This window comes from Pyrgilauda ruficollis, unplaced genomic scaffold, assembly GCF_017590135.1.
Source record: "Pyrgilauda ruficollis isolate IOZ18807 unplaced genomic scaffold, ASM1759013v1 scaffold164, whole genome shotgun sequence".
Taxonomy (NCBI): Eukaryota; Metazoa; Chordata; class Aves; order Passeriformes; family Passeridae; genus Pyrgilauda; species Pyrgilauda ruficollis.
Genome location: NW_024515209.1, coordinates 1,286,385 through 1,314,128, shown reverse-complemented (window position 1 = coordinate 1,314,128; position 27,744 = coordinate 1,286,385). Strand labels below are relative to the sequence as shown.

The following is a 27,744-nucleotide window of genomic DNA, read 5'->3' as shown; positions in this document are numbered from 1 at the left end:
GGCCGCCTGCCCCTCACGGGAGCGGCCGCCGCGCCGCCCAGGCCGCGCTCCTGGCCCTCGGCCGTGGCGGAGGGGCTGCGCGCGCTCTCGCTGTAGAGCGGGGCGTGAGGCTTTGTGGAAAAGAAGAGTCTTGTGGAAGCACCGGGAGCCGTGTTGTGGTGGCGTCGCCGTGGGGCTGATGGCAGAGCGTGGGCTCTGGGCTGAGGGGGGTGGCTTCGCCAGCTCCACCGGCCAGGCTCCGCTGGGCGCTGGGCCTTGCTGAGCCCAGGGACGGGGCAACAGTGACGTCACTGGGGATGTGATGTCACCGGAACGGGCACAGACAGGGGTCTACATGGAGCAGCAGTGATGTCACTGTGGGGTGTGGTGTCACCAGAACAGGCAGGCATAGGGCCTGAGGGGGGCTGATGGGGTGGCAGTGACGTCACTGTGGGGGGTATGATGTCACCGGAACAGGCAGGGACAGGGCCTGAGGGGGGCTGATGGGGTGACGTCACCACAGGGTCTGAGGGTGTGACATCATGAGAACCGGATGGGAGGGGCGCCCCCTGCTGAGGGGTACAGGACAAAGGGGGGGCTGTGACCTGCACGGGAGGCTCCGCCCCCTCCCTCAGGCCCCGCCCCTCCTTAGGTCAGTTCCGTCGGTGACTCCGCCCTTCTGCCCTGTCAATCACAAAGACGACCACGCCCACCACGCCACTACATCGTGCCACGCCCTCTCGCGCTGTCCGTCAGACGTGTGGCCCCGCCCTTTCCCCGGGCTGCGCCCCGCGCCGGCCGTGGCGGGAAGCGCACGCGCAGAGTGGGGATGGGCGTTGCGGTGGTGACGTCACGCACGGGTGTGGCTGCGCAGGCGCGTTGCGCGCGGCGGAGGGTCGAGGCCGCCGCCCGGAGCCACCGGCGGGGCCGGGGCGGGCCCTGAGGGGAGACGGCCCCGAGACGGCCCCGAACCGGCCGGGTGAGGTCGGGGCGACGCGGCTGTGGGAGTCTGACCTCTGACTGAGGTTACCTGGGTGGGTTATTTGCCCCCGGAGGTTTGTGGGTGTTAGCGATAGTATTGCTTACTGCTGTTTTTATATACGGAATATCGAGCATAGTATATATATACAAAGAGTACTGTGTAGGGTATATGGAGAATGTATATAAAGTAAAATAGACGAGGTTATTTTATAGGTTATATAGGATACATGTGTGGTCTGTAGAGTGGGATGGACACTCGTACACTGTACACTTGCAGAGTGTAAAGCGTTTTGAGTACGTGCTTAAATACGAGCAGTACCGGCAGGGCGCTGGTCCCTGGGCCCTGTGTGGGGCACGGCAGGGCTGCCAGCGCTCTGTGCCGGGCGGTGCGAGCTGCGGTAACAGCGCAGACCAGGGAAGCCCAGGGAGCAGCGCTTCCCGCTGGGGAGCGGCGATCCGCCGGGCCTGGGCACTGCCCGGAGCCGCTCTCCGTCCCCGGCTGACAGATGGTGCCACAGATGGCTCTGTCCGGCCCGCTGCCCTGGCTGCTGCTGCCGCTGGTGCTAGCGATCACAACTGCTCTCTTCTGCCTCTGCTTTGCGGTGTCCACGTCTGGGCTTCACAGCAGAATCAAGAGGAATCTTCTGGAGGTGTCCAGGGGAGGCCACGGGAAGGATTTCCAGGGAGGGCCTGGAGTGTCCCTGTGTGGAGCCGTGCCAGCCCCAGCTGGACACGTCCTGTGCCACTGCCCAGGGCACCCTGCCTGGCCTGGGGGAGCTCCAGGGGAACCTCCCAGCCCTGTAATTCAGGGATTCTGTGATTCTCTGGGTGGTGTGAGTAATGCTGTTCTCAGTTCAGGGTTTTATGGGTGCATGAATGAACGAAAATCCTCATAAGCTGAAGGTGATGTGGGGTGGAGCTGTGAGAGTGGTAATGTCCACTGCTGGTGTAGTTCTGTCCTTCTGAAGAGTCCGTGTTGAACTAAGGGGGTGGCATTCTTCAAACAAGACAATTTGTTGTGTTGTGTCCTGCAGGCTTGTCCTTATATGTCTGAAAACTTCTGCTGCTTTTTGTCACCCCATGATACAGCTCCCAGACTTGCTGTGGCAGCAGCCACCTCAGCTTTTGGTTTGGACAATAAGTTGTTCTGCTCAGCAAGAATGATTTTTTTTTTTTTTAATTTAAATTTTTCACGCCGTGTTTGTTCAGTTGTGCTGAACTTCTCCATTGGGTTGATTGCTGAAGGGCTCTGTGGGCAGCTGTTCCCTTAAACGTTTTATCCTTAGGGCTTCAGGCCTACATGTGTGTACGGTGCTAGGGAGGGCTAAAAAGCTGGTAATTAATTCTTTCCCTTGATGCCTTTTCCTTGGTCTTAGAATTAAGAGTTAGACGTGGGTAAGGGATAAAAAGGTTTTTATTTTGCTATTTAATAAGGATTTTTGTAGTGTAACACACTGTCACAGTGGAACATACCAAAATGCATGCATAGGGTAGATGGTGTATACAATTTTACAGATTATTAAATACACTCATTTGCAGAAAGATGTTTCCATAAATAGTGTGGTTTTTTATTTTAAAGTATTTTTGCTTGGATAGGTCTAAGTTTATGAGATGTGTTTTAGAGGGGGTTTTGGTTTCTCAAGATAGTGTAAGATGTTCTGGCTTCTAACTGTGAGGCTTTTAGGAGTTTGTTCCTTTGGCATAGCAGAGTACCAAGATTAGATTGAGCTATTAGGCTTAAAGAATTACAGGTATGTATGTTAAAGGTACTGAGAAAATAAAAAGGTTTATGAAAGAAAAGACCAAAGTCATCATGGCACCACCTTTAGTGGGGGAGAGGGGCACACTGCACTCCCTGAGCGTTTCACTGTGACCTTTGTGCTCAGTGCTCATGTTTGTGCTGGAGGTTTTGTTCTGCCTGTGGTAGTTGCTGGGGTGGTGGGGTGGAAAAAACCATTTCAATGCTCGCACAGTCGTTCATTCAGCATTCTGCTCAGGCTAAATCTGATAATTAAACACGGTGGTGGAGCTGAAACAACGTAACCGGCGAGCAAAAAGACTGCAGTTGTGTGATCAGATTTGAGGTGGTGGTCATCCTGTGGTCATCTCTCTGGAGAGGAGAGACGTCCCCTGATTGTTTTGTGTGCTCCTGTGCCTCTGAACCCCATCTTGGGCTATACTGGTTCGTTTTGTGTAGAAGCAGCCTGGCCTCTGCAGTGGGGATTAGCTGTAGCAAACTGCAGGTCTGGTGGTGCCCATGCGTGCGACCACTGCAGAGAGTGGTGTTCAAGGGTTCTTAGGCATCAAAAGGTGGCTTGTCTTCAGACCTTGAATGGGTTAATTGGTAATAATTAACCTGTCCATTCTGTTGTGCAAGTTATCACCACTGGGAACTGCTCTCTGCCTCTATGTACAGAGTGTATCTGGAGAAAAGCCCCGACAATCCGTCCTGTAAGTTGGCCACCCAGTATCCCAGCAGGCTTGTGTTATCTCCTCCTTTAAATAAGAGTGTGTTGAGAAATCCCCAGTGCAATGTTGGTTCTGAGCTCTGGAACATGTGCCTGCTACGTTAGAAGGGATACGTAATTCATAAAGGATTTAAAGGAAGTGTTGAAGGCTGTGAAGTGTTTTTAAACGCCCTATCACGCTTGCGGTCAGCGCAAGATCTCAGGATTTGCATTCCACAGTTAATAGTTAACAGTTTTAATGTGGTGGAACTGTGCCTGTTTCTTAGGTCTGTGTGGGGAGTGTGTCAGAACATTTTTTGGAGTCCTAAGGTGAGCCTGATTAGACACACAGCAAAGGTTTATCTGGAGAAGTGACATGTCCAGCGTGCACTTCTGTGCTTTGGTTTTTGTGTTCCCATTTTGAGATGGACTGCTATTTTATCTTGAAGTCTCCTCCTACATAAATATTTAATCTATCTTTATCTGAAACCATATAGTCTTTCACAGACAGTGATTTAAATACAGTTTTAAAAGTTTTTTAAAAAATCTATAAAATGGAACTGGTGAGAGCCTGAAGTTGTATGTCTCCTTGCACTATTAGGGATTTATTGTCTCAGATGAAGTTACAAGCATTATGCTTATTTTTAAAAAATACTAATCTGTGAACCAGTTTAGAGGGTGTTTAGTGACTGTGTTCAGAGCTCTAAAAAACAAATTCAAAAAACAACAGTTGTGCCTGCCTAAGAAACATATACAGCGGTGGTGCTCCTGGTTTCTGATAGTTAGAATATAGTGTCATTCTTTTGTTACAAGTATAAGTCTTAAAAGAATATGCTGAGAACAAATGCAGTTTGCTGAAGCACGTGGTTCCTCCAGACCCTTCACTCAGGGAAGCAAGCAGCCATTTAATAAAAATGTGTCACCAGAGCTTTTTCATCGCTCCTAATCCAATAATGTAAACATTGGGACAGGCTGCAGGCAAATCCAGGCAGCAGAAAATAAAACTTGTTCCTCTTGCTGAAAGAGGATTTGAAACATGAGAGACTAGAAGGCTTTTACAATTCTTTGGTGATGCAGACACGTAGAGTTGGGACAGAGAAGTGCAAGAGCGACAAGGGGGTACTGCTGGTCTGCCCTGTTTTGGGGGTTTTGATTTTGTTGTGGGCTTCAGTTTTTTTGCTTGTAGATCTATTGAAAACCTATGAAAAGTTTGAGGAAAGAGTAATGAAATTAGGAATAATGCATATGCTAGTTTTTCAAGGTTAGGTTAGTTATTCAAAATGGTTCACCAAGTCAAATAATCATTTTATTTAAAAATTAGATTTAACTAAACAAAGCAAGATTGCTGGGTTGGTAAACCGAGATATGATGGTTTGGTGAGCTCTCTGTGGAAGTGAGTTAAAGTGAGTGTGTATTAAATAGATGTAAATATTGGCATATGGTTTTAGTTCTACAGTTCTTTTCACTAAGTTCTTCCTTTTTCTGGAGACTAGTGGGCCAATGCTGTACAGCAATACAATCAATGTACCCTTCTAATTAGCATTATAATCTAAAAATAGATACTGTTGTCATCTAATAATGCCCTTATGCTTAAATCAGAATTTGTTTGTGTGTCTCTCAAGAGTGCAACACAGTGAATATTCCCTAGGCCTTTTCAAGTAAAAGACAAAGGTAGATAAAATAATTACTTGCCTCTCGTCCGTATTTTTTTCCAAATGGTGAAGGTTTTTGTTATTTATAAGCTTCTTGTTATTGATATCTGTGATAAGTGGTGAGGTTGTATAATAAATACCTACAGAGGACACAAACCGGCATTACGCATCCTCTGATGCCCGGTTTACTTGTAACCCTTCAATATTTCTTGTTTATGTGGTCTATCTGAGTATTGACTGCCCACAGATACGTGCTTTAGGGACGGGATCTGTGCTTTGATGTCTCTCAGTGAATCACCAAAAGCTGTTAATCGTGTAAGGCTCTTAATTGAAATAACTTCCAGTTGATGTTGCTGCATCCCCCTTGCCGGGAGGTCGTGACTGTTCCAGGAAGGAGCCGTGTTCAGGTGGGTGAGGAGAAGGGACACCGAGTCTGTGCTTGCTGCTCTTCCAGCCCTCTAGACAGCAGTCACAGACTTGTATTAGAGTGCAGCCTGACGACCTGGCTGTGACTCACTGCTGGCCACGGGTATCCAAGCACTGACATATTCAGGTTGTTCATTTTTTGTCAAAAACGCCAATCACTTGTGTCAAAATTTTAACAGTTTCATAGTAATAAAGTGGTTATAAAAATAGTAATACAAACTAGAGCAGGAAGAATTTGGACAATCAGAGTTAGGACAATAAAAAACCAAAGAATTATGAATGTTCCTCTTGAAAACGTGGCTCACTAACTCTTAAAAGCAATAGCCTGTTGCATATTCATGTATCACATACATGATTGAGAAATTCTTTTCAAACAAAGGCTGTTTTCTGGTTATTGTCAACTTCCCCCCCCCCCCATCTTGTAAATCAGTCATCTCAGTCTCCACCAAATCTGGTGTTTCCGGATAAGGGGGCAGTAATTCTTCTCTTGAGGATTTTGGTGTCTTGTTGCTGTTATCTCTGTGTGAAGAATTTCTTGAGCTAGTTAGAAAAAGTACATCACATAGTTTCTATGTTATAGCCTGAAACTATGTCTGACACACTACTGAAAAGGATTAATACAGCATAACTTTCTAACATAACACATATAATATTAATTTTAATATTTGCAAAAAGCCAGTCGTATAATACACATTTTTCACAATTTTGGCTTACATATAGGCACAAAGTACTGCGTTACTGCTTTTTTGTGTGACCTTTCTTAACGCTTTTGCAAGTCTCTATTTGAACTACACATTGCCTTAAAGTGTGGTTGTTCCGTGCATATTAATGTGGTAAAAAATTGCATCACGTGTGGTGAACAGTTGCAGATTGACACAGGTTAAAGCTCCTGATCTGAACCATTCAGTGAGGGGAAACCTTAGAGCTTAGTAAGGCATGGAGTCCGGGTCTGTAGCTGCAGGGTGGAGTGAGTGGTGTGAGGGGATTTGAGTGTTTGTTTGGGCTCTGAGCTTTTTGAAGGATGACTGGGCATTGCTAGGTGGTCAGAGCACCAGTTGCAACGGGGTAGGGTGTGAAGTCAGAGGCTGAATGCCCTGATAAAAGCAGAAGGAAAACTGGACAGCTCTCCACAGGTGTGGTTTAGACATTAGACTAAATGGATCTCAGTCCCTTCAGTTTGCTCAAAGGAACTGTAAATACTGATTTTTGATAGGTAGTTCCACTGTATGGGTGCTCAGCCATTGAATAAGATGTGCAATTGGAAAGCAATTCTGAGTGACCAAAAAGGATAAAATTGAGTGGCTGGAAAGGTTCATTAAACAAATAAACCAGGGTGTTTTGCAGTGGGGAATGTGATTGATAAATAAATAGCTTTCTGATGACCTGGTAAGTCTGTAATAAGAGTTTCATGTTCTTGGGGTCTCAGAAGTATAGTTATTTGTATGTTTTAAGTAGAACAGAAATAATGATCTTAATTACCATGTTGGATTTTTAATTTTTATTATTTACACAGTTCAGTTGTGTTGAAAGGTAATGATAACCTATTTTGTTTTTTGCCTGTGAGCTGTGTGGCATAAGGTGTTTATGGGGTCAGACTAGAAGATTCTAAAATTCCTTCTGGCTTTAAACTTGCTGACATTGTAATGCCATAGCAGATGCTTTCAGATGCTTTTTTTTGTTTTTGATAAGTAGTCTCAATTCTGCAGTTTGAAGTGAATTTGGAGGTGTATTGTTTTTAGTGCTGTGTACACTGAGCATATCCAGAATACTTAGAGGCTGCAGCCCTGTTTGTGCTTAGGTTTTGTTTACATGGAGAGAGAACAAAGTATTAATAAAAAAAAAAAAAAAAACCCTCATATGAGCTGCTGTCTATATGAACACTTGGACTTTGTAAACAAAAAATGCTTTGAATTAAATGCTGTGTTTTTCTCTGTAGGTTTAAGAAGGCTAAAGCTTCACTAGAACTGTGACTAGAATGGACAGTTACTTTAAAGCTGCAGTCTGTGACTTGGACAAACTGCTTGATGAATTTGAGCAGAATACAGGTTGGTTTCTGCACTGCCTTTTTAGTGGAAGTACATGGTCAAATGACTGTTACCATGGAGTTTGAAAGTAGCATCTGCTAAGTAAAAGCTTGTATTGATGAATAGATGGGATTGAGAGGGAGTACACTGTGGAAAGAGAGGAGTCTTATAAACTTTGCTTTTGATCTCTTCTTGCTTAAAATAGATGAATGTGAGTGCTTCAGAACACCTCAAAATCCATACGACTCAAAGCTCTCCTCAGTCCTGGATTGCTTAGAGCATGCACACCCCACAGCAGAGCTGCCAGAGGATCCTGCTGGATGTCTTGCCCCAGAGGAGAGCTCTCTCTGTGCCCCTGCAGGCACAAGTGATGTGCTCAGCTTCTCACCACCCAGGGAGAAGGGTGTTGCTGGACCTGACCTCTTGTCCAGTGTGGACAGTAGTTCCCTAAATGAAGTTCAGGCTTTGAGCCTGGGAAGGTGTAGCGTGCCTGTGTGTGATCTTGTCAACGACACAGCAAATTTAATCCCCGCCGTGGCTGCTCCAGAAGGGGCCCAGGAGCTGCACCAGGATGGGTTCCAGTGCAGCCAGGGGCCCGCTGGCTGTGGCATGTCTTGTGTCCCCATTCCTGTTTGTGTGACTTCACCTGGCCCCTGCACTGGGGCTGCCAGCACGCACCAGAGTGATGGGGACTCGGTGTTACAAGACTCAGGGCATCTGACAACAGAACAAATTAATAATTTTGCTTTAAAACCAGAGAGTTACGCTGCAGGAACAGTCCTGGGTCTGTGTGATGATCAACACAGGACAGAACCTGTAAAGTGCAATGAAGTACTCAACCACCCTGGACAAACTCCTGCCCTGGATACTGAATGTGTCACTGTAACATCACAGAGCTGGAATGCACAGGGTCCCAAAGATGAGGAAGCCTGTGAAAAACTGCCTTTAGAACCACAAGAGAACAGTGCATGCTCTGCGGCAAGCAAAGAAGTGCATGGAGGAAATGCCATAGGAAAGGCAGACCCAAACGATGGGAGTAATGCTGATTCCATGCCTCCAGATCTGCCAAAGAGGCATCCCTTGCACAACAGCAATGCAACAGTACCTGGAAATTGCGTCTTACCAGACTCCTCGTGTCAAATAGGAGCTCAAGTAGAATTGGAAAAGAAAAGCACAGAAGAGAATGTAGATTGTGAAGAACTTAATAGCAGTGAGATACCAAGCAGTGTTTTCAGTTCGTGTATGTCAGCTGAGGATGTCCAGACATCTCTGTCTTGTCTTTCCCTTCCTGTGTCCATGTGTGGTTCATTAGCTGTAACAGAAGAAAAGGTTAATCTTCTACCTCAAAATGCTGTGCCAGAGGTTATTAGTGATACTGTAACTGTTCATGCTGGAGAGTCTAAAACTCCTCTCCCTGGCAGGGAATCCTCTGAAGATACTAGCTGGCATGAGCAAGAAGATGTAGCTGAAATCAGTGACAGTATTGCAGAAGAAAGTAGAGATGGAGAGAAGTACAGTACTGAGAATATAATTGGTGATAGTGATTCTCAGCAAATCCAGGCTTTTGCTTCTGCTTTTCTAGACCTTGGAGCTGAGCCATATGGTATTGGTGAAGACACTTTTTATGATGAGAGCATGAGCTCTGTTATGGCTGACTTCACTGTGGAGGAGAATGTTATTAAAAGTGATATTCTAATAAGTGACGCTGAGCTTGATGATTTCTTGTATGGACAAAGTCTGCAGTCCAGTGTGTCAAAGTCTTCAGGCAACGATGGTAACTTGGTGGAAGCTGATGTAGATGGAGGGAGTTTAACAGATCTGAACAACCTGGATTTCACTGAGGTCAGTGGAGAGCTTATGCAAACAAAACTGGAGGAGATAACGAGCATTAATAGTAACCTTAAAGCATCTCTTCCTGACAATGAAGTGGAAGCTGCAGCAGAGATCAGCAAGTCTCAAAGTCACAGCATGGCTGAGAGTGGCAGTGAAGCTCTGGCTTCTGATGTTTGTATTAAAGGTGCAAGACCAAAGCAGTTGCTTGACCTTTCCCAAGGAACTCCTGGTCAGAAACAACTGAATAGAACAAATGTACTTGAAAGAGAAAACCAGGAATGTGGTTCTGTTAGCTCAGAAGCTCCCCTGTCAGACACCAGTGTGAGTGTTGGTGATACTGACCCTGGGGAAAGCAGCTCTGAGGCTGGAGGAAATCAAACATCTGAAAGCACTGAGCCACGTAGAGCACCTGCAGCTCTGTCGTGGAAACAGCCCCTGTGGGTCCCAGACTCAGAGGCACCCAACTGCATGAACTGCCAGGCCAAGTTCACCTTCACAAAGAGAAGACACCACTGCCGAGCCTGTGGGAAGGTGAGGTACTGGGGAGGGGTCCTGTGCTGCCACAGGAAAAGGCATGACCAAGATAGGGAAGGGAAAGAATATTGACAGAAGTTTTCTAGGCTCAAAGTACTTTATTTAACAAAGACCAGGTTTTATTTTCCCTCCACAGGAACCTAAAGACTGTTGGAAAAGACTGATGCTAATTAAGAAACATATGACCTTTTTTGTGAAAATTGTGGTTAAACTGAAGTACAAAGTATGTTCTTATCTGCCATTACTGGCTAGGTTAGTGTGTTTTGCATAGAGTAGGGGAGATGAGATGATGGGCTAATCTATCATAATCATATTGAATCAGCCCCTTATTGAGCTTTTAACTTAAGTATTTATGTTCTAAAAAATGGAGGTGGTGGTGATGAGAATCCAGTGTTTTCACGAGTCATTATAACTGTAGGGCACTGCCCATGAACCTGAAGGAATTGTGTTTTTTCAGGAGCTGTAGCAGCACTACCAATGCAAAAAGATTTATATGTCTTCCAGTGTGTTTAGATATATCATCTTCTTAGGAACTCATATCAGGGGAAAAGTGTGTGATTCACCAACAAAGTGAGTAATTGCAGAACTTTTTTTCAGCCTGAGATCTTCTACAGAGAGTAAATGATGCCAAAGCTAGTACTCAGTTCAGAATTCCCTTGTGATCAGCTGTGGCTTGCACTAGTGCATAAATGGAAATGCTAGCAATATTAGTGACCTCACTGTTCAGTGTTGCTCTGTAAGCTCTAAGGATCAAGAGACACAACAAAGCCTAGTGTCTACTAAATTTTTGCATCTCCAGTGTTAAACACCACCTGGAAAGGCACAGTAGTTTTTTCTTTCCACCTCTCTTCGAGCACTGTGTATGCAAAGCATGCTGCTGATTTACTCAGCTGCAACCAGTGTGAACTAAAATGTAGGTGTGAATTGAGGTGTCCAGGAAATGAAGAACTCCTTGTGCTGACCTGGCAGCCTTTGAACTTACTGCCAGAATATCCTGGTGAGATTTTGTGGTTGTATAAAGCACAGTCCTTCTGTTTTGGTCATAAGACTGACAGACTTCAGGTTCCTGTTTTACATGTGCTGTGAAGTCACACCTTGTCTAGGGATGGGGATGGGAGACCCTTCACTGCCCAGTGCTGCTGACAGCTGTGAGGGTCAGCTGAGGGGCTCTTGGCAGAGCAGCAGTGTAATTAGGGAGCATCACAGTGTCTCTTTATTAGGAGAGGGAGTGAAGGCAGCATGAGTTGTCTAAACCTCACAGATATGGGAGTGCTGTGCAATTACAGCTTTTCTGAATGTGCAACTTAACTTTCTGCTTCTTAAGACTTTCTGTCTTTTTAATAGCAACTTCTTTTGTCTTAAAAAATCCCAAATCAGACATTCCTTGTGGAGCTGTTGTTTGGGAACTAAGGGAAAACTGTTTGGAATTCACAGTTGTTCTCTATGGACTGTTCTAGAAGACAATTGTGTGGATTGCCATAGCTCTTTTTTTTAATCAATGAAAATAGCAACACTTGTGGACTCTGGCATCCTTGGCAGAGGGAAGAGTGAAGTTAGTGGTCCCTGTTTTCTCTCCCTCTGCAGCCCTCACAAGGCCAAGCAGCTTTGCAGTTCCACCTGGACACCAGTCCAGGTGTTTGTCCCTTGCTGTGGAACTCTTCTTCCCAGTTCAACCAGGACCCTTGGTTGCTCAACAGCCTGCTACTCACCTCCTTTCTGCTGTCCCTTAGTTTGCCTTCACCTTTTAGGTGCATTAGGATTAATCCTCGTGCAATCCCCTGCAGGTCCCAGTGTCACCAAGGGTATGAGGAGAACACTCCTTGCTGGGGATTGTGCTGCTTGGCATTTAAACCCTGAAGAGGATTATAACTGATTAGCAATTAATCCTCATCAGTTACATTCTTAACATACATACTGAGCATGCATGTTTCCTGTTGAGGTAGATTACCTGTGGCACTAATCCAGAAGCAGCTGGAATAGTTTCTTTTTTTACCTCATATTACTGCTTTTGCAGTGACTTTTCCTGCATGGAGGAGTTCATTGTAATAACTTTCTTTTTTCCTATGCCACTGCTGTTTGGGATTTCCCTCCCCCCTTGCCCCCCTGCCTTGTTCCACTTTGTTTTTCTTGATTGGGAGCAATTAGGAGTAGAGAACACCTTTAGAGGTTTCAGAAGACCTTTTGTAAAGGGTCCAGAGCCTGCATATAGCTAAAAATGGTGTGACTCATTAAAAACTTGCAGATCATCCTTGAAAGAACATAAGGGGAAAGTGACAAAAGCTCCAGATATTTATGGCAACTCTTGCAAAACACCAGCTATTCTAAAAACTTAATTCTTTAAATGAGATTGTGTAGATATTGTCCAGGCTAATGAGACACACTTTCCCCCCTGTTTCTGCTTAAAAATAGACAGGATGTATACCCTGTTGGAATAGAAGAGCATATTCTGTTCTTCCAAAGCAGCGTTCTTTGTAAATACTTGTCTGAAGGGAGCTTGTCCCATGCAGGCAGCACTGCTTGTTCTTGCTGAGGGAGCAGGAGAGCCACTCAGCAGCCCCAGCACATGAGGCAGCCTGCCCCAGCAGCCTGCAGCAGGGAGCTCTGGGCTGTGCCAGGCTGGAGAGGCAGCCTCGAGTGCCTGGCAGACTGGTAGCAGCTTCCTGAAGCCGCGGTGAGCACACAGGGCTGCAGAGATGGTCCTAAAGCACAGAGCAAGTCCCAGCTCTGCGCCTCAGGCCTTGGCCCTGGCACTGTTGGCTCGTGTGAAATACTTATGGCACGATCACAGGCAGGATTGAGAAGAATTTGGGATAGGTGGTGCAACCTGAAATTCTTTTCATCACTTCAGAGAAGAATTTTATTATAATTTCAGTTGGGTCCTCCATGTTGCTGCTTTCTGCTGGGTGTGTATTGTGGGGTTTGTTGTTGTTGTTCTTTTTCTTCTGAGGATTTCTTTGTCAGGAATTAAGATGCAGGCTTGAATACAAGGCTGCAGATGGTTTAGAATAAAGCAAGTGTATTTTCTTATTCACTATGCAATATGTCTATAATATTTAATGCAATCCTTTCCTGATTCAGGTTTTTTGTGGTAGCTGTTGCAAACGAAAATGCAAACTGCAATACATGGAGAAGGAAGCAAGAGTCTGCACTGGCTGTTATGATGATATTAATAAAGGTAAAGAGGTTTTTTTTTTAGTAATTGCAGTAATCATTGAACTATCTCTTTAACCTTTATTCTTCTTGGGGATCTTGTTTACTTTATTTGGCATAGGTTTTCCTATTTTTGAGATGGAGGATAAAGAGAGTAATTGTTCCTTAGTTGGATTCCAGTTCTTATTTTGAACTTTGAGTCTTGAGTTGTTTGTTTTTTTTTTATTAAAAGAAAAAAAAAAAAGAAAAAAAAAAAAAAAAGTTGTTTTTAACTCCATAGGACTAAATAGAAAGTTACAGAGGAATACAATTTGAGTCATCTGTGACAGGAATCTAGCACAAGTTTTTCTCCCTCCACAGTAGCCCTGTGTGTGTTTAAAGCCCACATCCCTCTTGTTCTCACATGTTTGCCCACTCTGTGTTGTTTCCTGTCCTGGTGTTTTTACAAGTCACTTACCAGGGCTGCAGTAGATGACTCATCAGATAGCCTTTTCCCAACAGGAAGCTAACCATGGATGCTTCTGAGAACATCAGGAGAAACAGTTGAGGTCCTGTTGATGAGTATGTAAATAACAAGCTGAAAACTTGTCAGATTTTTAATAGGCATCTGAGTGGAGCTCAGCCTGAGATGTGACACGTGTTTGCCCCAAGGGCTGGGGGTTAACAGTGAGATAGCCACTGCAATGCTGCCAGGAGGACAAGGGGAGGACCCTTTATCTCATGAGAAGTGAGACAATTATGCAGGTAGAAAATAAATCAAAATTTTCTTCCATACAACAGTTTCAGTGTTTATTTTCCATAGCTAGATCACAAACTGTACATTGCCTCTGCCAGAAAACCCCCACCCACCTACAGTACTGCAAATGAAAGTTAATCAATTGTGAGATCTTAAAAACTAACCACATTATTTTAGCACAGGCATTTGAAAGGATGATGAGTCCAACTGGTCCTGTCCCCAATTCCAGTGTCTCCTCTGAGCATTCTTCAGCTGTTCCACCTGTAGAGGAGGCCCAGACACCCGGGGCTGCCAGCTCTCCTTCACCATCTGCACTGTTGCCTGTCTCAGCACTTAAGCAACCTGGTCCTGAAGGTACAGATCCTCAGTACAACACACATCTAGCACTGTGAGAGTCTCTTTGGGAAGAGCTGCAAGCTGCTTATCACATCTGGGATTTATAGTTGGTGTTTTTTGTGTGAAACAGGAACACTCTGAGTGGAAGCACTTTCACTTCCCAGTTTTGGTGCCAGGCCCCAGCTGGTCCTAAATCTCCATTTATGAAAAGTGGGTGTTACTTTTGTCATTGCCCTCTCTGTTTACATTGTAAATCTTTTTATGTAGCTGTTCATTCTATAATTTTACATCTCTTGGGAGATCTCTGGCTTGTGTTGTACTGCCAGTCTTTGAGTAAAAACAAAAAGTGGCGGTTCAGGGAGAAGTTACAAGGGGAGAGCAAAGCTTCATTCTCTGTGTAAATACAAATGATTAGTGGCTAACTAGTATCTTGGTTCCACTTTTTTTAAACATCTGACCTTCTTCAAAGAAAACACATTGTTAAACAAAATGCTAGATCAACTTTTTTTAGAGTGTATTCCATCTTTTAGGTGTGATATGCATTTCATTATGTCACTACAGAGGGGTGATTGAGGAAGTATCCTTCTGTAGTATTAATTATTTATTTAATACGAGATTTAACTGTAGCAGGGCAGCTTCCTCTGCCACTCAGAGGTTACGTTGCCTGATTGGAGACTGGCTAATGCCAACCTGTGCTTTGTTCCAGTGAACAGAGTCTCTGTCCATGTGGTGGGGAGAAGGGCCTTCGTTCCTGTCCCTCTCAGTGCTGGAGCGCTATAACTCGCGATGATACGGGGTTTTTGTTCTCACCTGTCACAGGGCTGTGCTCCAGAGAGCAGAAGAGGGTTTGGTTTGCAGATGGTATTCTGCCAAATGGGGAAGTGGCAGACACAGCAAAGCTGTCCTCAGGAGCAAAGAGGTCGCAGGACTCCAGCCCAGAGAACCCCGACCTGCCCGAGACGCCCACGGTAGGAGTCGGGATTGTTCAGCTGCACGAATTACCTGTTGGGAGACCTTTGCTTGCCAGGGATGGGGCCCTTACACACCATGGCTTCTGAGTCACAGCCTTTGCAATCAGAGACAATGTTTTTGGCAAGGCTGTGAAGTCCTTGGATTGAAAAACATTGTAGTAATTTTCAATTTGAGTAAAACCGAGCAAAGTTTTCAAAGGAGAACCTTGTTTTGTTTGAGGTGTCTGTGTACTTAAAAACTGATATGGCTGAAAATTTGCCAAAGCAATTTTTTCAGTACACAGTATTTGATGAACCACTTTTGTGAAGGTGACCTCAGCCACAGTTCTTAAGGCTGTCATTAGCAACATGCTTATAGTAAAAGCTTGTGGTTGTTTGTTTTTATTTCCAGTGGCCTGTTAAATTGTATTTTATATACATTATATAATCCATCAGGTTTTATATATATTTATATATCAGTTTATATGTATATTATATAATCCATCAGTTTCCCTGCTGGATTAGACTAACCAGCTTGCTTAGTGCCCTGCAATTACGGGGCATTATAGGGTGCAACAAAATCTGTGTATTGTTTTCGTGTGAGCTAATGCTGAACTGAGAGGGGGATTGGTTTTCTAATCATGAGTCACATGCATACTAGTGAATGAACTGCACTTTAAAAGAGAAGTCCAAAGAAGAGGTGTAAGTTTGCTGTGGGAAGGTTCCTTAGGTGAAGCCTTTTTAAGGTGAAACATAGCACTAAAGCACTGTCTCAAGTATTAACGTAAATTCCATGATTCTCACAGCACTCACGAGTTTTTAAAATACATTGCTAAAGCTAAAAAACCAGATCATTATTATTTGTATATAGAGAATCTGAACACTTAACAAATGTTTAGCATTTAATTCAGCTTTTACTCATGAAGAACTGTAGTAATCAAATAAAAAAAGGGTAAAGTAAACAAAAGATACAGCCTGTCTCTCATTTTGGGGAAAGAGTAGGATGTTTGCACTTGGAGAAGATGGGCAATGTCTAAAACTAACAGCAGCATGAACAAAGTGAGTGGAAGACAATTAGTTGATAGTTCTCCTGTGCAGCCTCAGAAGCTCAGACAAAACCAGCACAGTGCAGCTCTGAAGCAAAGGCAGCACAAAATCCTGGAAGTGCTGCCACAGGATGTGTGCAGGGCAAAAATGCCAAGTGGCATGTTTGGTATGAAACACCCACAAGCAGATTCAGGGAAGAAGTCTGTTCTTACCCAGTTTATCCTTGGTTTTGTCTGTGTTTTTGTGGAGTCTTCCCTTTGGAGCTGGTGGCTTTTTTATATTTTGTGGCAGCATATTTGTTAAATGGAGGATTTGCTGGAAGCTGATGGGACACCAGCAGAAGTGCTACAGGGCAAGCATAAAGTTGTCAGGTTTTTTCTTGTTGTATGGACAAAGTCTTCCCTCTGGATATAGGATGCAAGGCCAAAGAAAAATAATGTGCATCTCTGTTTTTGTGGGAGGGGTCTTGGGGGATTGGTTTTTTCCATTTTATTTTTTATGACAGCTGACATCCCAGCGAGCCTGTGTTCATGGCTTGTCATACCTGTCTTGCTGGGGGAGCAGTGTGGAACTCCAAGCTAGAAATTAGTCAGACTGAGCAAAGCTACATTCAGCTATTAGTGGAATAGTAGAAATAGTGTAGGGATGTTTGCAGCATGCAACTGCTGATCCAGTTTGTGTTACCAAACAAATACATTAACTATGCATCTTCACCCATGTAACTCCTAAACAAAATAAAAAAGAGGAGGATCCAGGAGAGATTTGATGGCTTTCTTTTTTCTGATTAGGAGGAAATGTATTCTCAACTTCAGTGACAGAATTCATTCTCTTTTTGCTTCTAGAATACTAATAATGAAAGTTTAGCTGGTTATGAGGCAGCGTAGATTATTTTTGTTATTTCTTCTTCGCAGGCTGCAGACCCAAAGGAAGATGACCTGGTAACTGACGCAAATCAAAAACTGACGGAAGAAATAGATAAGATGACAAAAATGGAGGAATTACATCCTTCTGTCCCATCAGATGGTGCACAGCAGGCCACTGCAGGCCAGAGTGAGGTGACACCTAGTTACAGCTCTGTCACTCTAGGGACTGAAGAGTGTTCCCCTGCAGCAGCAGAGAGGAGCAGTCCCAGTTCAGAGGGTCAGGGCACACGGGCTGTGCCTGTCTCTGCCTCAAGCTACAGGGCACTGTGTGGGGTAGAAAACTGGGTGCGACGAGAGATCAGCCTTCTTCCTGATGGTGATCAGCTGCCACCACTTCTGCTTGCGCTGGGTGAAAAAGGGAAAGGTAAAGTCTGCTAACATCTTGAGAAAATTGTTGATATTTACTCATAGAATCCTAGAATTGTTTGGGTTGGAAGGGACATTAAGCTCATCCAGTGCCACCCTCTGCCATGGGCAGGGACACCTTACACTATCCCAGATTTGTAAATACAGACTCATCTGTAAATACAGACTCAAAAAATTGTATTTTAATGTAATTCTCATGTAATTTATTTGTTGCATACTGGATTGTTGGGTGATGACTGTGCACTTTTAACAAGATCAGCATGTTATGAGAAGAAAGGGTCACCACTTAATTGCATGGTGCTCATCAGAGGTACCTGGCAGAATCAGGTGTGGATGAGGAGCCAGCACACGTTCAGTCATGGATTTCCAGAGGAAGGGTAGCCCTGGTTTGCACCTTTCTTAGAAGCTGCTGCTTCAGTTCTCTATGTTCCTTGAATCTTAGGGTAAGCTGTTCCCTGGTTGATCTGTAGCTATTCAAATCTTGGGAATAACCACTGGGGTAGGAGGATGGGATGACTGTGTCATACAGTGAACTGATTCTTGGTTTGGGTCATTGGCTGGTATTTTGAACTTAATCATGTCTCAATTTATTTAGATATGCTGGTGGAGGAACGTCCATTTCACCAAAAGGTCGCCTTGCTGCTTGGGGAAGGAGGTCCTAATCCATTGACTTTTATTCTAAATGCAAACTTGCTTGTCAATGTGAAGCTAATAACATGTAAGTATTGCACATTTTCTTTTCCATTAAATTAAACCTTTTCTTTTTTTTTGTTCTGTCTTTAAAACAGCATTACTGTGGTATCTTATCTTTTTAAAGATTCCTCAGAAAAGTGCTGGTGCTTCTCAACAAATGGACTGCATGGTTTGGGTCAGGCAGAAATTGTCATTCTGTTGCAGCGTTTGCCAGATGAAGATGTTTTCCCTAGTGAAATATTCAAATTATTTCTTGACATCTATAAAGATGCAATGAAAGGTGTGTCATTTTAATGTCTAACTTTTTCTTGTGTAGAATATTCTTGCTGATCTTTAAAACCTAAAGTTGATACGTAATTTTTCTTGAATAATTTGTCTAAGGATTCTGTTGAAAGAGCTTGCAGTGTTAGACTAGAGTTCTAAATAACAGAAACAAATGAATTTATGTTTGTTTCATATACTTCTGTAAACATCCTGTTTGCAGGTTTTTTTGTTGTTTAGTCATATTGTGGTGGAGATTCTGGGTATGAGCCCTGAGTCTATGGTTTTCAGGACACCTGGCACTTCATTTTTAGAAGTACAGTGAGGATAAATGTAAATATTTTAGGTCTGTTGCTCAAAACTCACCAGTTGCTGTGTTTAGGACTTTAGGCGCTTGTTTGGAGAAACTAACTTTCCTAGTCAGGTTGATTTGGTGATGAAGTACAGGGCTGGTATTCTGTGGGTTTGGATGCCTGGCAGACTGCAGGAGGACGTGAGGGGAATGGTGGGCTGGCAGGTCTGTCAGAGCTCACTGCCTAGAGCAGTTCTCGTGGCACGGAGGTGAGAGTGACCCAGCTCTGCAAACACTCTCCATTCCTCTTTCTACAGGAAGGTTCATAAGAAATATGGAAAACATTACTTTTACTGAAAACTTTCTCAGCAACAAAGAGCATGGAGGATTTCTGTTTGTTTCACCAACTTTTCAGCAACTTGATGATCAGATTCTACCAGATAACCCTTTTCTTTGTGGCATTCTTATCCATAAGTTGGAAATACCCTGGGCAAAAGTGTTTCCAATCCGTTTGATGTTGAGATTGGGAGCAGAATATGGGGGTAAGTTTTAATGGTATCAGTAGCTGCATAAATGTAAAGTTCCCTTTGGAAAATACAAGTAGTTTTTAGACAAACAAGCTATTTAAAAATCACCTTTGCAGTATTTTATATTACACTTGGATAAGCCAAACATGGGAAGCCACCTGGGAATGTTCACTGTCCTGCTAGATTTCTTTGATTTTTTCTTTTTTTTCCTCTGAGCAGATGAGAAAGCTAAGAAACCAAAACTGACAGTAAAATATAAAGGGTTTTTTTTGGTTGCAGGAGAAAGGTTTGAAGGGATGCTTACAAGCCCAGTTTACAACTCTGATGAAATGGTTATTACAATTGAATTATTTGGGTTAAGTGTATTGGCAAAATATTACTGCCTCATAAACTGAATAAAGGTATTAATTTACTAATACAGTGGAAACATCTAGACATGTAAAAAGGCTGTAGCCCACCATTGTAGAAGCTGCAAGTCCATAAATGTGAGAAATGGATTTGTGAAGGGTTCTCCAAACCTGACTGGCTCATACAGTTGTGCCCGTGTGTGTGCAAACTCTGAGATAAGGTGTGCTGACTTAGGAAGGCCATGGGATAGAGATGACATTGTTGAGAGAGAGACTGAACTAGAAGCAAGTTTCAAACGATGGCCTTGCAAACAGACAGATATTTTGGAGAATTATAACTGTGAAAGATGAATTGCAGCAAGACCACGTGGGGTAAAATCATAGGTGGTTGGTGTCAGGGGTGTTAGCAGCATTGTGTGGCTACAGCTAACAGGCTGAAAAACATTTATAAGGCATGTAACCAGGAAATAAGTTGGTTTCTGATAGAATGGCATTGAATTTTACATCTCTTATGTCTCACCCTTTAATGAGACTGAAATGGAATAAAATCTTTTAAAAGATGCCTCTCAGTTGCCCCGTCTGTGTAAAGCTGGGAATTATCCAACACATAAACACGCACCTGTCACCTGTGCATGGACTTCTGGAGCCCACAGTGGACCTCTACCAGCCAGATCCTGTCTGTGTGGTGACAAGGGTGGCAGTGCTTTGTTGTTCTTTCTCTGACAAACCACTTGCTGAGTTTGGCTTTTTTAACCAGTTTTGTCAGGTATAATCATGGTGGGGAGAACCACACAGTGGCTGAGAATTAGAGAGGGGCTCTCCTTCCTTTGGCTGGTCAGTTTTTGAGATTGAGAGACAGCTTATAGCTGAAAAAACCTACAGAACTACAGGAATAACAAGTTTTAGAGTTGTTGGTAGGTAAATATGATCTTTTTCTTCCTAGCCTATCCAACTCCTGTGGTAAGTGTCAGGCACCGGGAGCCGCTCTTCGGAGACATTGGACACACGATTATGAACCTGCTTGCTGTGAGTAGATGCTTCATTACCTGCCCTTCCTGCAGGAATCAAAATTACCTCCAGACAAAATCAAAATACCCGCCAAACAAATGCTGAATCCTGAAAGCAGAGCTAACGTTTCTGTTCTTCATACTTAAAACTGATGAGAGAGTTAAAAAAGCAGTTTGTTTCACCTTGTGTTGTTATGCATTAGTTCTGGTAGTGAAAAAAGGCTTTTAATGAGTGAGGGAGATGTTGGCATTTGCGCTGATGCTAGTAGTCATCATTGTTCAGGTGCATTTCTCTTTTCCATGCATCATGGTGGTGCAGGGATTCTGGTCTTAAATCTGACAGTTTTAAGTGTGAAGAAACACTTGACAGGCTGATGCTGTAGACTAACTGCAGTACTAGTTGCTTTGTCAGACAAACTTAACCTTGCCACAGTTATTCAGCTTGACTGTCTTTTGTGAAGAACTTTGTGGCAAAATTTTAAGTCTGGAATTCATGCCATCTCCTGTGGAAGCTTGCCCTCTGTTAACCACATGATTTGATTTCAGATTACAGTAAGCCTGTGTTCCTGACCAGTAACCTTCCTCTTCTGATACTCACATAGAACTTCCAGCACTTTCCATCCCAGCATTCAGGGCAGGGCCATGGAAAGCAGAGCAGGTCTCACCTGGGCAATCACTACATCCTCTCCTGGGTCTGGAGACCATTGTAGCTGAGATGAAACTGGGGTCTTTGCCCCTTTTTCCTTTTTGCCAGCACGGGTGTGCCGGTCACTGCGTAAGGGATCAGCCAGAGGAGGAGCCCCATCCAAGACCAGCAGGTTTCCTGCTCCTGTAGGAGCCCCCACTGTAATCCAGCAGCCAGCTCCCAGCCTCACTGGTGCTGTGCCAAAAAGCACAGCTGCACCCTCAGGCTTTGGGCAGCCTTGCTGCTGTGCTGCTGCTGGTGGGGTTTCTGTGGAGCTCCTTTTCAGGTGGATCAGGGTTACTTGGGTTCCCCTTCGTGGCTGTGCCAGCCTGAAGCAGGCAGGGGCAGTATGTGCTGCTTGCAGGGGTTTCAGTCACTGCGTGGCTGCAGAATGTTCTCAGCGTGGGGCCTTGGCACCTGTGGTGCAAATGCCCAGAGCCTGTCCCCACACAAGTGGCTGGGGCAAAGGGCACCTGTGATTTGCATCCTTAGTGCTGGATGCCTGTTCCATGCAAACCTTAGTGCATGGAGATGTTTTCCAAATACCCTTCTTGCTGATGGAGGGAGGCACTGATTGCCTGGCTCAGCTGGTGAAAAGAGCCGCCTCTTCTTTTTTTTCCAGCTGAAGTAGTAAAAGCAAATGAGACCATTTGATGCCTAATGTTGTTCTGGAAATAAACAGAATTTTGCCCACGTGAGTGAGGTGATGGGAGATTACTTCTGTCACAGAAAGGGATAAGAAACAGTGCACTATTTAATCTGTAAATCAACAAGTGAGAGCTGTAGGGGACAGGCTGTGAGCCTGCAAACAAACTCATCTAGATGGTGGCTTCCACGCTTCACTTTTCTATCAGAGAGGGAGGATGTGGAAGTTTTTCTCTCCCTAAATCACTGGGCTTCTAATGTGAATGAAGTAGCCATAGAGTAAATAACCCGCTGGTTAATAGAGCGAATTTGTCAGTGCTCTGAATTTATAAATACATTCACTGAGATGCCTGTCACATACACCTGGTGGGCAAAAAGGGATCCCTAAGTCTTCAGCCACTCTAAATACTACCATTTTTTGAAAGTCCTACAGATGTATTTAGAGTACCTTCATCTAGGTGATGAAGGTAAGGGAAAGGTAAGAAAACAGTACTTTATTGTCTGCTAACATAAATACTTTGTCTGTTGTAGGACCTTAGAAATTTCAAGTATACTTTGCATACCATAGACAACCTGTTTGTCCATGTGGAAATGGGTAGAAGCTGTATTAAAATACCTCTGAGGAAGTATAATGAGGTGAGTACACCCATCTTAGCTTTCTAATCCAAGCTGCTTTAGTCTTCCACTTTTTGTATAACACCAGTCACACCTCTACCATCAGCTCTTGGAAAAAAGCCTCCCTGAACTTTATTATACTGACCTAAATGTGTAATGGGAAGGGCATGCAATTACCTGAGCACACGCTTCCTTCTGTGATTCACTGGAAGGTGGATAATGAGGAGCTGAGATTTAGGATGGCTGTTAAGTACTGAAAGATCTGCAGTTTCTTCAAAATCTTCCAGCATGTGTTTTCAAATACTCCCTCTTGCAGATTTCCTGATTATGATGTTTTGCTTAGTAATTTAAAAAAATCAAAAACCCAAACAAACAACAACCCAAAAACCCCTCTTGGTGAGATTTATCAGTGTAATGACAAAGTTTGCGTTGACAGGTGATGAAGGTGATCAATTCCTCTAACGAACACGTAATTAGCATTGGAGCCAGTTTCAATACTGAGGCCGACTCTCACCTGGTGTGTGTGCAGAACAAGCAGGGCCTCTATCACACCCAGGCCATCAGTGCCACGGGACAGCCCAGGGAAGGTAAGAGCTCTGGGGGACAGAAATCTCATTTCTAGAGCAGAAATGGAAGTTCAGTGTTAAGCTGCATGGAAAGTGCATCTCTGGTGTCACGTGAAATTGTGTTTATTGTCAGTTATGACTGACTGGAGTTACACAAAGTGGTGCTGACTTCCTTCCTACTTTGTCTAGTTACAGGTGCAAGTTTTGTGGTGTTTAATGGAGCCCTAAAAACATCCTCAGGATTTTTAGCTAAATCCAGTATAGTTGAAGGTAAGAATTTTGTTCTGTTCTCCTCCTAAGAGACTTAAAAAGAAAAAAAAAAATAGCAGCAAGGTCTTGTGTAAGGTCTTTATACCTCAGCAAGCTAAATATTTCTTTTCAGGTTTTTAAATTTTGTATGAAACCTATTGCAAAGAAGTGCTGCAAAAAAATACATGATAGGTCACCTACTTGTTTTAAAACATTCAAATTTAAACTCTGTTTAAGCAGTGCAGGTCTTTCCTTTGTGGAAGTATTTTCATTGCCATATTGCTGAAATACATGTATTGGCACATATATGCAAAAAAACTTTCAAAAATTAACTTTAAAATTATCTTTTAGTTTGAGTTCTGTTGACAGAATAGGTTTTCTTCCTCTTTCATTTAACATTTAGTGCTGTAGGTGGGGCATGGAGTACTTTTGTGCATTTATTAATTAGCTGTAGGAGATGGTTGGTCTCAGTAGAATTTAAGCCAAGATTCTATAAGAAGCTGTGCTGCTTTTTGTGTGGATAATGTGGAATTTTAACTGTTTTTCCTCTAGATGGGCTAATGGTACAAATAACACGAGAAACAATGGAAAGTCTACGTCAGGCATTAAGAGACAAGAAAGACTTCAAAATAACCTGTGGACAAGTGGATGCAGGGGATGTGAAAGAATATGTAGATATTTGCTGGGTAGAAAATGAAGAGAAAACCAACAAAGGGTAAATGTGCTACCAAAGCCAGACGTCTGAGAGATGTCTTGCTCCCAGTGTTCAAATATCTCCCTTCAGTTTTTTTAAATTAATCTGATGTATTCTTGTGACAGAAAGTGCTTGATACCAAAGATGGTATGTAGTGTCTTAAACCTGCAAGATTAGGTTTCTGTTAATGCTGTTAGTTCCCTGTTTAGGATATTTCCTTTTGTACCATCTGTATTTTCATAGTGCAAATCCTTTGTTGTAAAGATGTTTAAATAGCCTTAAAGGATGGGTAAATATTGTTTCATAGAAGTTACTGTATCTATACTATAAGTGTTGTTTAAATTACTAACCACACTGTTGTTTTTTGTAGAATTTTAAGCCCAGTTGATGGAAAATCAATGGAAGGAACTCTGAGTGAAAAAGCACCACTATACAGAGGCTTCGAAAGAGAGGGAAAAGCTATGAAGTGCACTGAAGTTAGTGAATTACACAGTTCTTGAGCCTCCTTAATTAATTTTTGAATGTTTAAGTGGTAATGTGATGGTAGTAAGTGATCCTGTTAAAACGAGCTGATTTTATGTGTAGCCATCCTGCCAGGCAGAGTGTTCTCTGCAGCTGCTTGGTGAGTTTACACACTTGTCATTTCTCTCCTCTGAAAGAGACTCCAGGCTGTTGGCAGTGACAGCTCTGTGAATGCCTAATGCAGGCATTCCCATGGTTCCTGAAGGATTTTGATTGTGTGGATGAAATGCTCAGGTGCTTTGCCAGCAGACAAGCATCAAACCTTGCTCTGTTTGGTGTTACATGATCCTGAACTACTCTTGTTCCTAACTTTGGGATGTACCAGGCTGCTGAGTGCCCTTCCCTTTCTCTGATCCCAGGTTTACCATTTTGTAAAGGATCATGAACTCTCCAGTGCTGTTCCCCACCAGTTTGCAAAAGAGATTGCCATTGCCTGCAGCACTGCTCTTTGCCCTCACCTGAAAACCCTGAAAAACAACGGGATGAATAAGATAGGACTCAGAGTTTCCATTGATTCAGACATGGTAAGCTTTCAACTTTTATTGCACACTCTCCATTTCCACTGAAGTACCTTGCCTTGTAAATACCTTGGCTCTCTCCAGGAATGTTTCGAGTTTTGTCATTCCCACAATCCAGGCTGAGGATGACATTTGGGGAAGAAGCTGTCTTAGTCATTAATTTCTCACTTCAGAGTAGCTGAAATATTCTTTTACTGTTATACAGCACGTTTTGCATAGTCTTGTTAATGCAAGCAGTGTTAATTAATATCAGTATGTTTCCCTCCTAGGTTGAATACTTAGCAGGATCGGGAGGGCTCCTTCTTCCACAGAGCTACCTGAACGACTTGGACAGTGCTCTGATTCCTGTGATTCACAGTGGAATGTCAGATCCTGCAGCTCTACCACTGAAAATGGAATTAGTGTTTTTCATCATAGAACACCTGTCTTGATGAGGCTGATTACATGCTGACTTGCTAGATCTGAACACCAAAGTTGTAATGCTACAAACACTAGAAATGTTAAAGTTTCTAAACCTTTTATGTTTTAATAGCTTTTAAAAATGTTTTCTTAAAGCCCCTCAGATCCTCTCTGCTTCCTCTACCACAAAACAGTTAGTCTGTGTCATGAAGTTCTGAAGGCTGACACTTAATGCAGGTGCAGAAGAGTGCAGGTTCTGTTACTCTCACACAGCGGCGGCACTTTCAGGTGCAGTGTGACTCCAAGTCGTAGGATTTGCCTCTTGCCCTCACAGCAGTGTGCTACTAAAGCTGCTGGGGTCCCGTGTGAGCTCTGCAGGAGCTGAGCACTGGAGCAGGGCTGCCCAAAACGGTTTCCTTTCCCCGGGGGTTCGGAGCCCAGAGCTGCTGCGGCTGCCTGGAGCCCCGTGTGCCAGGGCAGCTCTGGCAGCGCAGGGGAACGCTGTGGCTGTGTGGATGGACACCTCACTGAGGGCCTTAACCTGGGGATGTGATGCTGGTGCTTCAGGAACATGTGCTCTCAATTAATGTTTTATAGAGTAACTGTTTTCTTTCTTGTATTTATATGGATTTGTCTAACTTAAATGGATGCTATTTTTATAAAATGTGCTTTTTTTCTTTACTCTGTTCAGAATTCCATACACAATTTGACCTTTCAAGGATTAGGAAAAAACAGATTACCCTGGATGTAATCTACATGTAGCAATAAGTCAGACAAGAATTCTGCAGTATTTTTTCTGCTCCTGTCTACTGCTTTTGCCACAGTTTAGTAGCCACCTTTGTTTTCAGGGAGAACAGATGTATTGAGTCTGGATTTTCACAAACAGGTTGATTCTAGTGGAAGGTGTCCCTGCCTGTGGCAGGTGGGGTTGGGACTCTTTAAAGTCCCTTCCAACCCAAACCGTTCTGGGATTTTTAGTATACCTGAGGTTCTTGCATAGGATGTATTTTTTATACTGGGTCATTTAGATCTATTTATGTATTTGTGATGCATGTGATTTGTACGGAGGTTCATGAAACTGCAGTTGGGGTTTGGTAGCAGCCACACAACTGCTTGTCGAGAACAGAACCAAAACTAAGTATATACAAGATCTATATTGTTTTCAGTAAAAATGCTGGTACAATTTTATAATGAGAGTATTAAAACTTGGATGCCTTCTTGATGCTAATAGGGGATATTTTATGTTTTTGTATCAAAAACAATTTGTAATTTAACCTAATCTGCTCTGCTGTTATCTGTGCTTTAACACTCCAGTCCTGGAAGGGTTCAGGTGTTGAGATCTTACCCTGGATGGAGCTGAGCTGCATTTCAGCCTCTGTGCTGACTTCTGAGAAGCTGTGCTTAGGGAGAAGGGCTGAACCCACGCCCAGTACGAACAAAACGTGTCCTTGTTGAAAACAAGCTGCACCCAGGCCCTTGAGGGATCTGAGCACGAGGCTGAACAGTGTTTTGGGTCTGTGACAGGGTCAGGGCACCTGAAGGAACAGCTGCCTCTTGGCACTTAACCTCTACTAACTCCTTTGCAGTAATGATCAATAAAGTTAACTACAGTGCTTGCAACCTTCCGCCTCTTATTTGTAATGAAACAGAGACAGATTTGGAATGTGTGTGTCCTGTCTCTGCAGCTTTCTGGGACTCCTGATGTTGCCCCAAAAATGGGATTCATTGCTCAGCGTGCAGCAGCCAGCAGTGACACCCTGCAGAGGACTCCAGCCCAGCCCTGCCCTCTCCCTGCCCTCACTGGCGTTCCTGACACAAAGCAGAGCCGGGGTCTGCCCCAGCGCTGCCCCTCTGCCAGCAGTGACCGAGCTGCGCCGGGCTGGCGGCCCCGGCCGGGCTCTGCCCTGCCCAGGGCCGGGGCTGTGCCTGCAGGGCTGGGTCTGCTTCTGCCCTGAGCATCTCCACCAGGCTGCCAGCCACGCAGGGCTTGCGCCAACATCCTGATTTCACACACAACCACAGAATTAACGCGGTTGGAAAATCCCTCCCAGCCATGGAGTCCCAGCTGTGCCCCATCCCCACCTTGTCCTCAGCCCAGAGCTCTGGGTGCCACCTCCAGGTGACACCTCCAGGGATGGGCACTCCAGACCCCCCTGGGCAGTGCCAAGGCAGTTCCTGAGCCCCCTTTCCATGGGGAAATTCCTGCTGTGCCCACCCTGAGCCTGCCCTGGCCCGGCTCAGGTCTGCGTTCTCTCGATTTGACTGCCTCCGGTGCCACAGCGTTCGGAGCCCCGGCTGTCCGTGTCCGCGGGCTGCCGCCGCTCCCTGTCCGCGCCTCGG

At 44.1% G+C, this 27,744-nt stretch overlaps 2 protein-coding genes across 4 annotated transcripts in view; both read left to right on the top strand.

Moving 5' to 3' along the window:
* The window catches only part of CCDC125 (coiled-coil domain containing 125), an 11,499-nt gene extending 11,360 nt beyond the window's left edge, over positions 1 to 139 (top strand). Inside the window, exon 13 of the mRNA XM_041463303.1 lies at positions 1 to 139. Within this exon, the coding sequence (XP_041319237.1) occupies positions 1 to 96 (96 nt within the window). The 3' untranslated portion in view covers positions 97 to 139.
* Positions 140 to 835: 696 nt separating this feature from the next.
* On the top strand, positions 836 to 27,024 carry ZFYVE16 (zinc finger FYVE-type containing 16). 3 transcript variants are annotated; one of them, XM_041463277.1, is made up of 19 exons: positions 861 to 1,013; positions 5,307 to 5,466; positions 7,422 to 7,530; positions 7,715 to 9,873; positions 12,955 to 13,051; positions 13,940 to 14,116; positions 14,918 to 15,066; positions 17,007 to 17,382; positions 17,980 to 18,102; positions 18,202 to 18,357; positions 18,948 to 19,172; positions 20,448 to 20,530; positions 22,373 to 22,477; positions 22,893 to 23,043; positions 23,212 to 23,292; positions 23,824 to 23,986; positions 24,336 to 24,441; positions 24,847 to 25,011; positions 25,275 to 27,024. In XM_041463277.1, the coding sequence occupies exons 3-19, from the start codon at positions 7,461 to 7,463 to the stop codon at positions 25,434 to 25,436; spliced, it is 4,548 nt and encodes a 1,515-aa protein (XP_041319211.1). In that variant the 5' UTR covers positions 861 to 1,013; positions 5,307 to 5,466; positions 7,422 to 7,460; the 3' UTR covers positions 25,437 to 27,024. The 3 variants fall into 3 exon arrangements, with proteins under 3 accessions (XP_041319212.1, XP_041319211.1, XP_041319210.1); XM_041463278.1 differs by lacking the exon at positions 5,307 to 5,466 and having other exon boundaries at positions 836 to 958; XM_041463276.1 differs by lacking the exon at positions 5,307 to 5,466.
* The last annotated feature ends 720 nt before the right edge of the window (positions 27,025 to 27,744 follow it).

What these genes read in the sequence shown, in the direction of transcription:
- ZFYVE16 (XM_041463278.1), top strand. Translation starts at nt 7,461, where the DNA reads ATGGACAGTTACTTTAAAGCTGCAGTCTGTGACTTGGACAAACTGCTT. An exon ending in ACCTGCCCGAGACGCCCACG is followed by an intron (nt 15,067 to 17,006) that starts GTAGGAGTCGGG and finishes TCTTCTTCGCAG; the next exon opens with GCTGCAGACCCAAAGGAAGA. An exon ending in AAGCTATGAAGTGCACTGAA is followed by an intron (nt 24,442 to 24,846) that starts GTTAGTGAATTA and finishes CTCTGATCCCAG; the next exon opens with GTTTACCATTTTGTAAAGGA.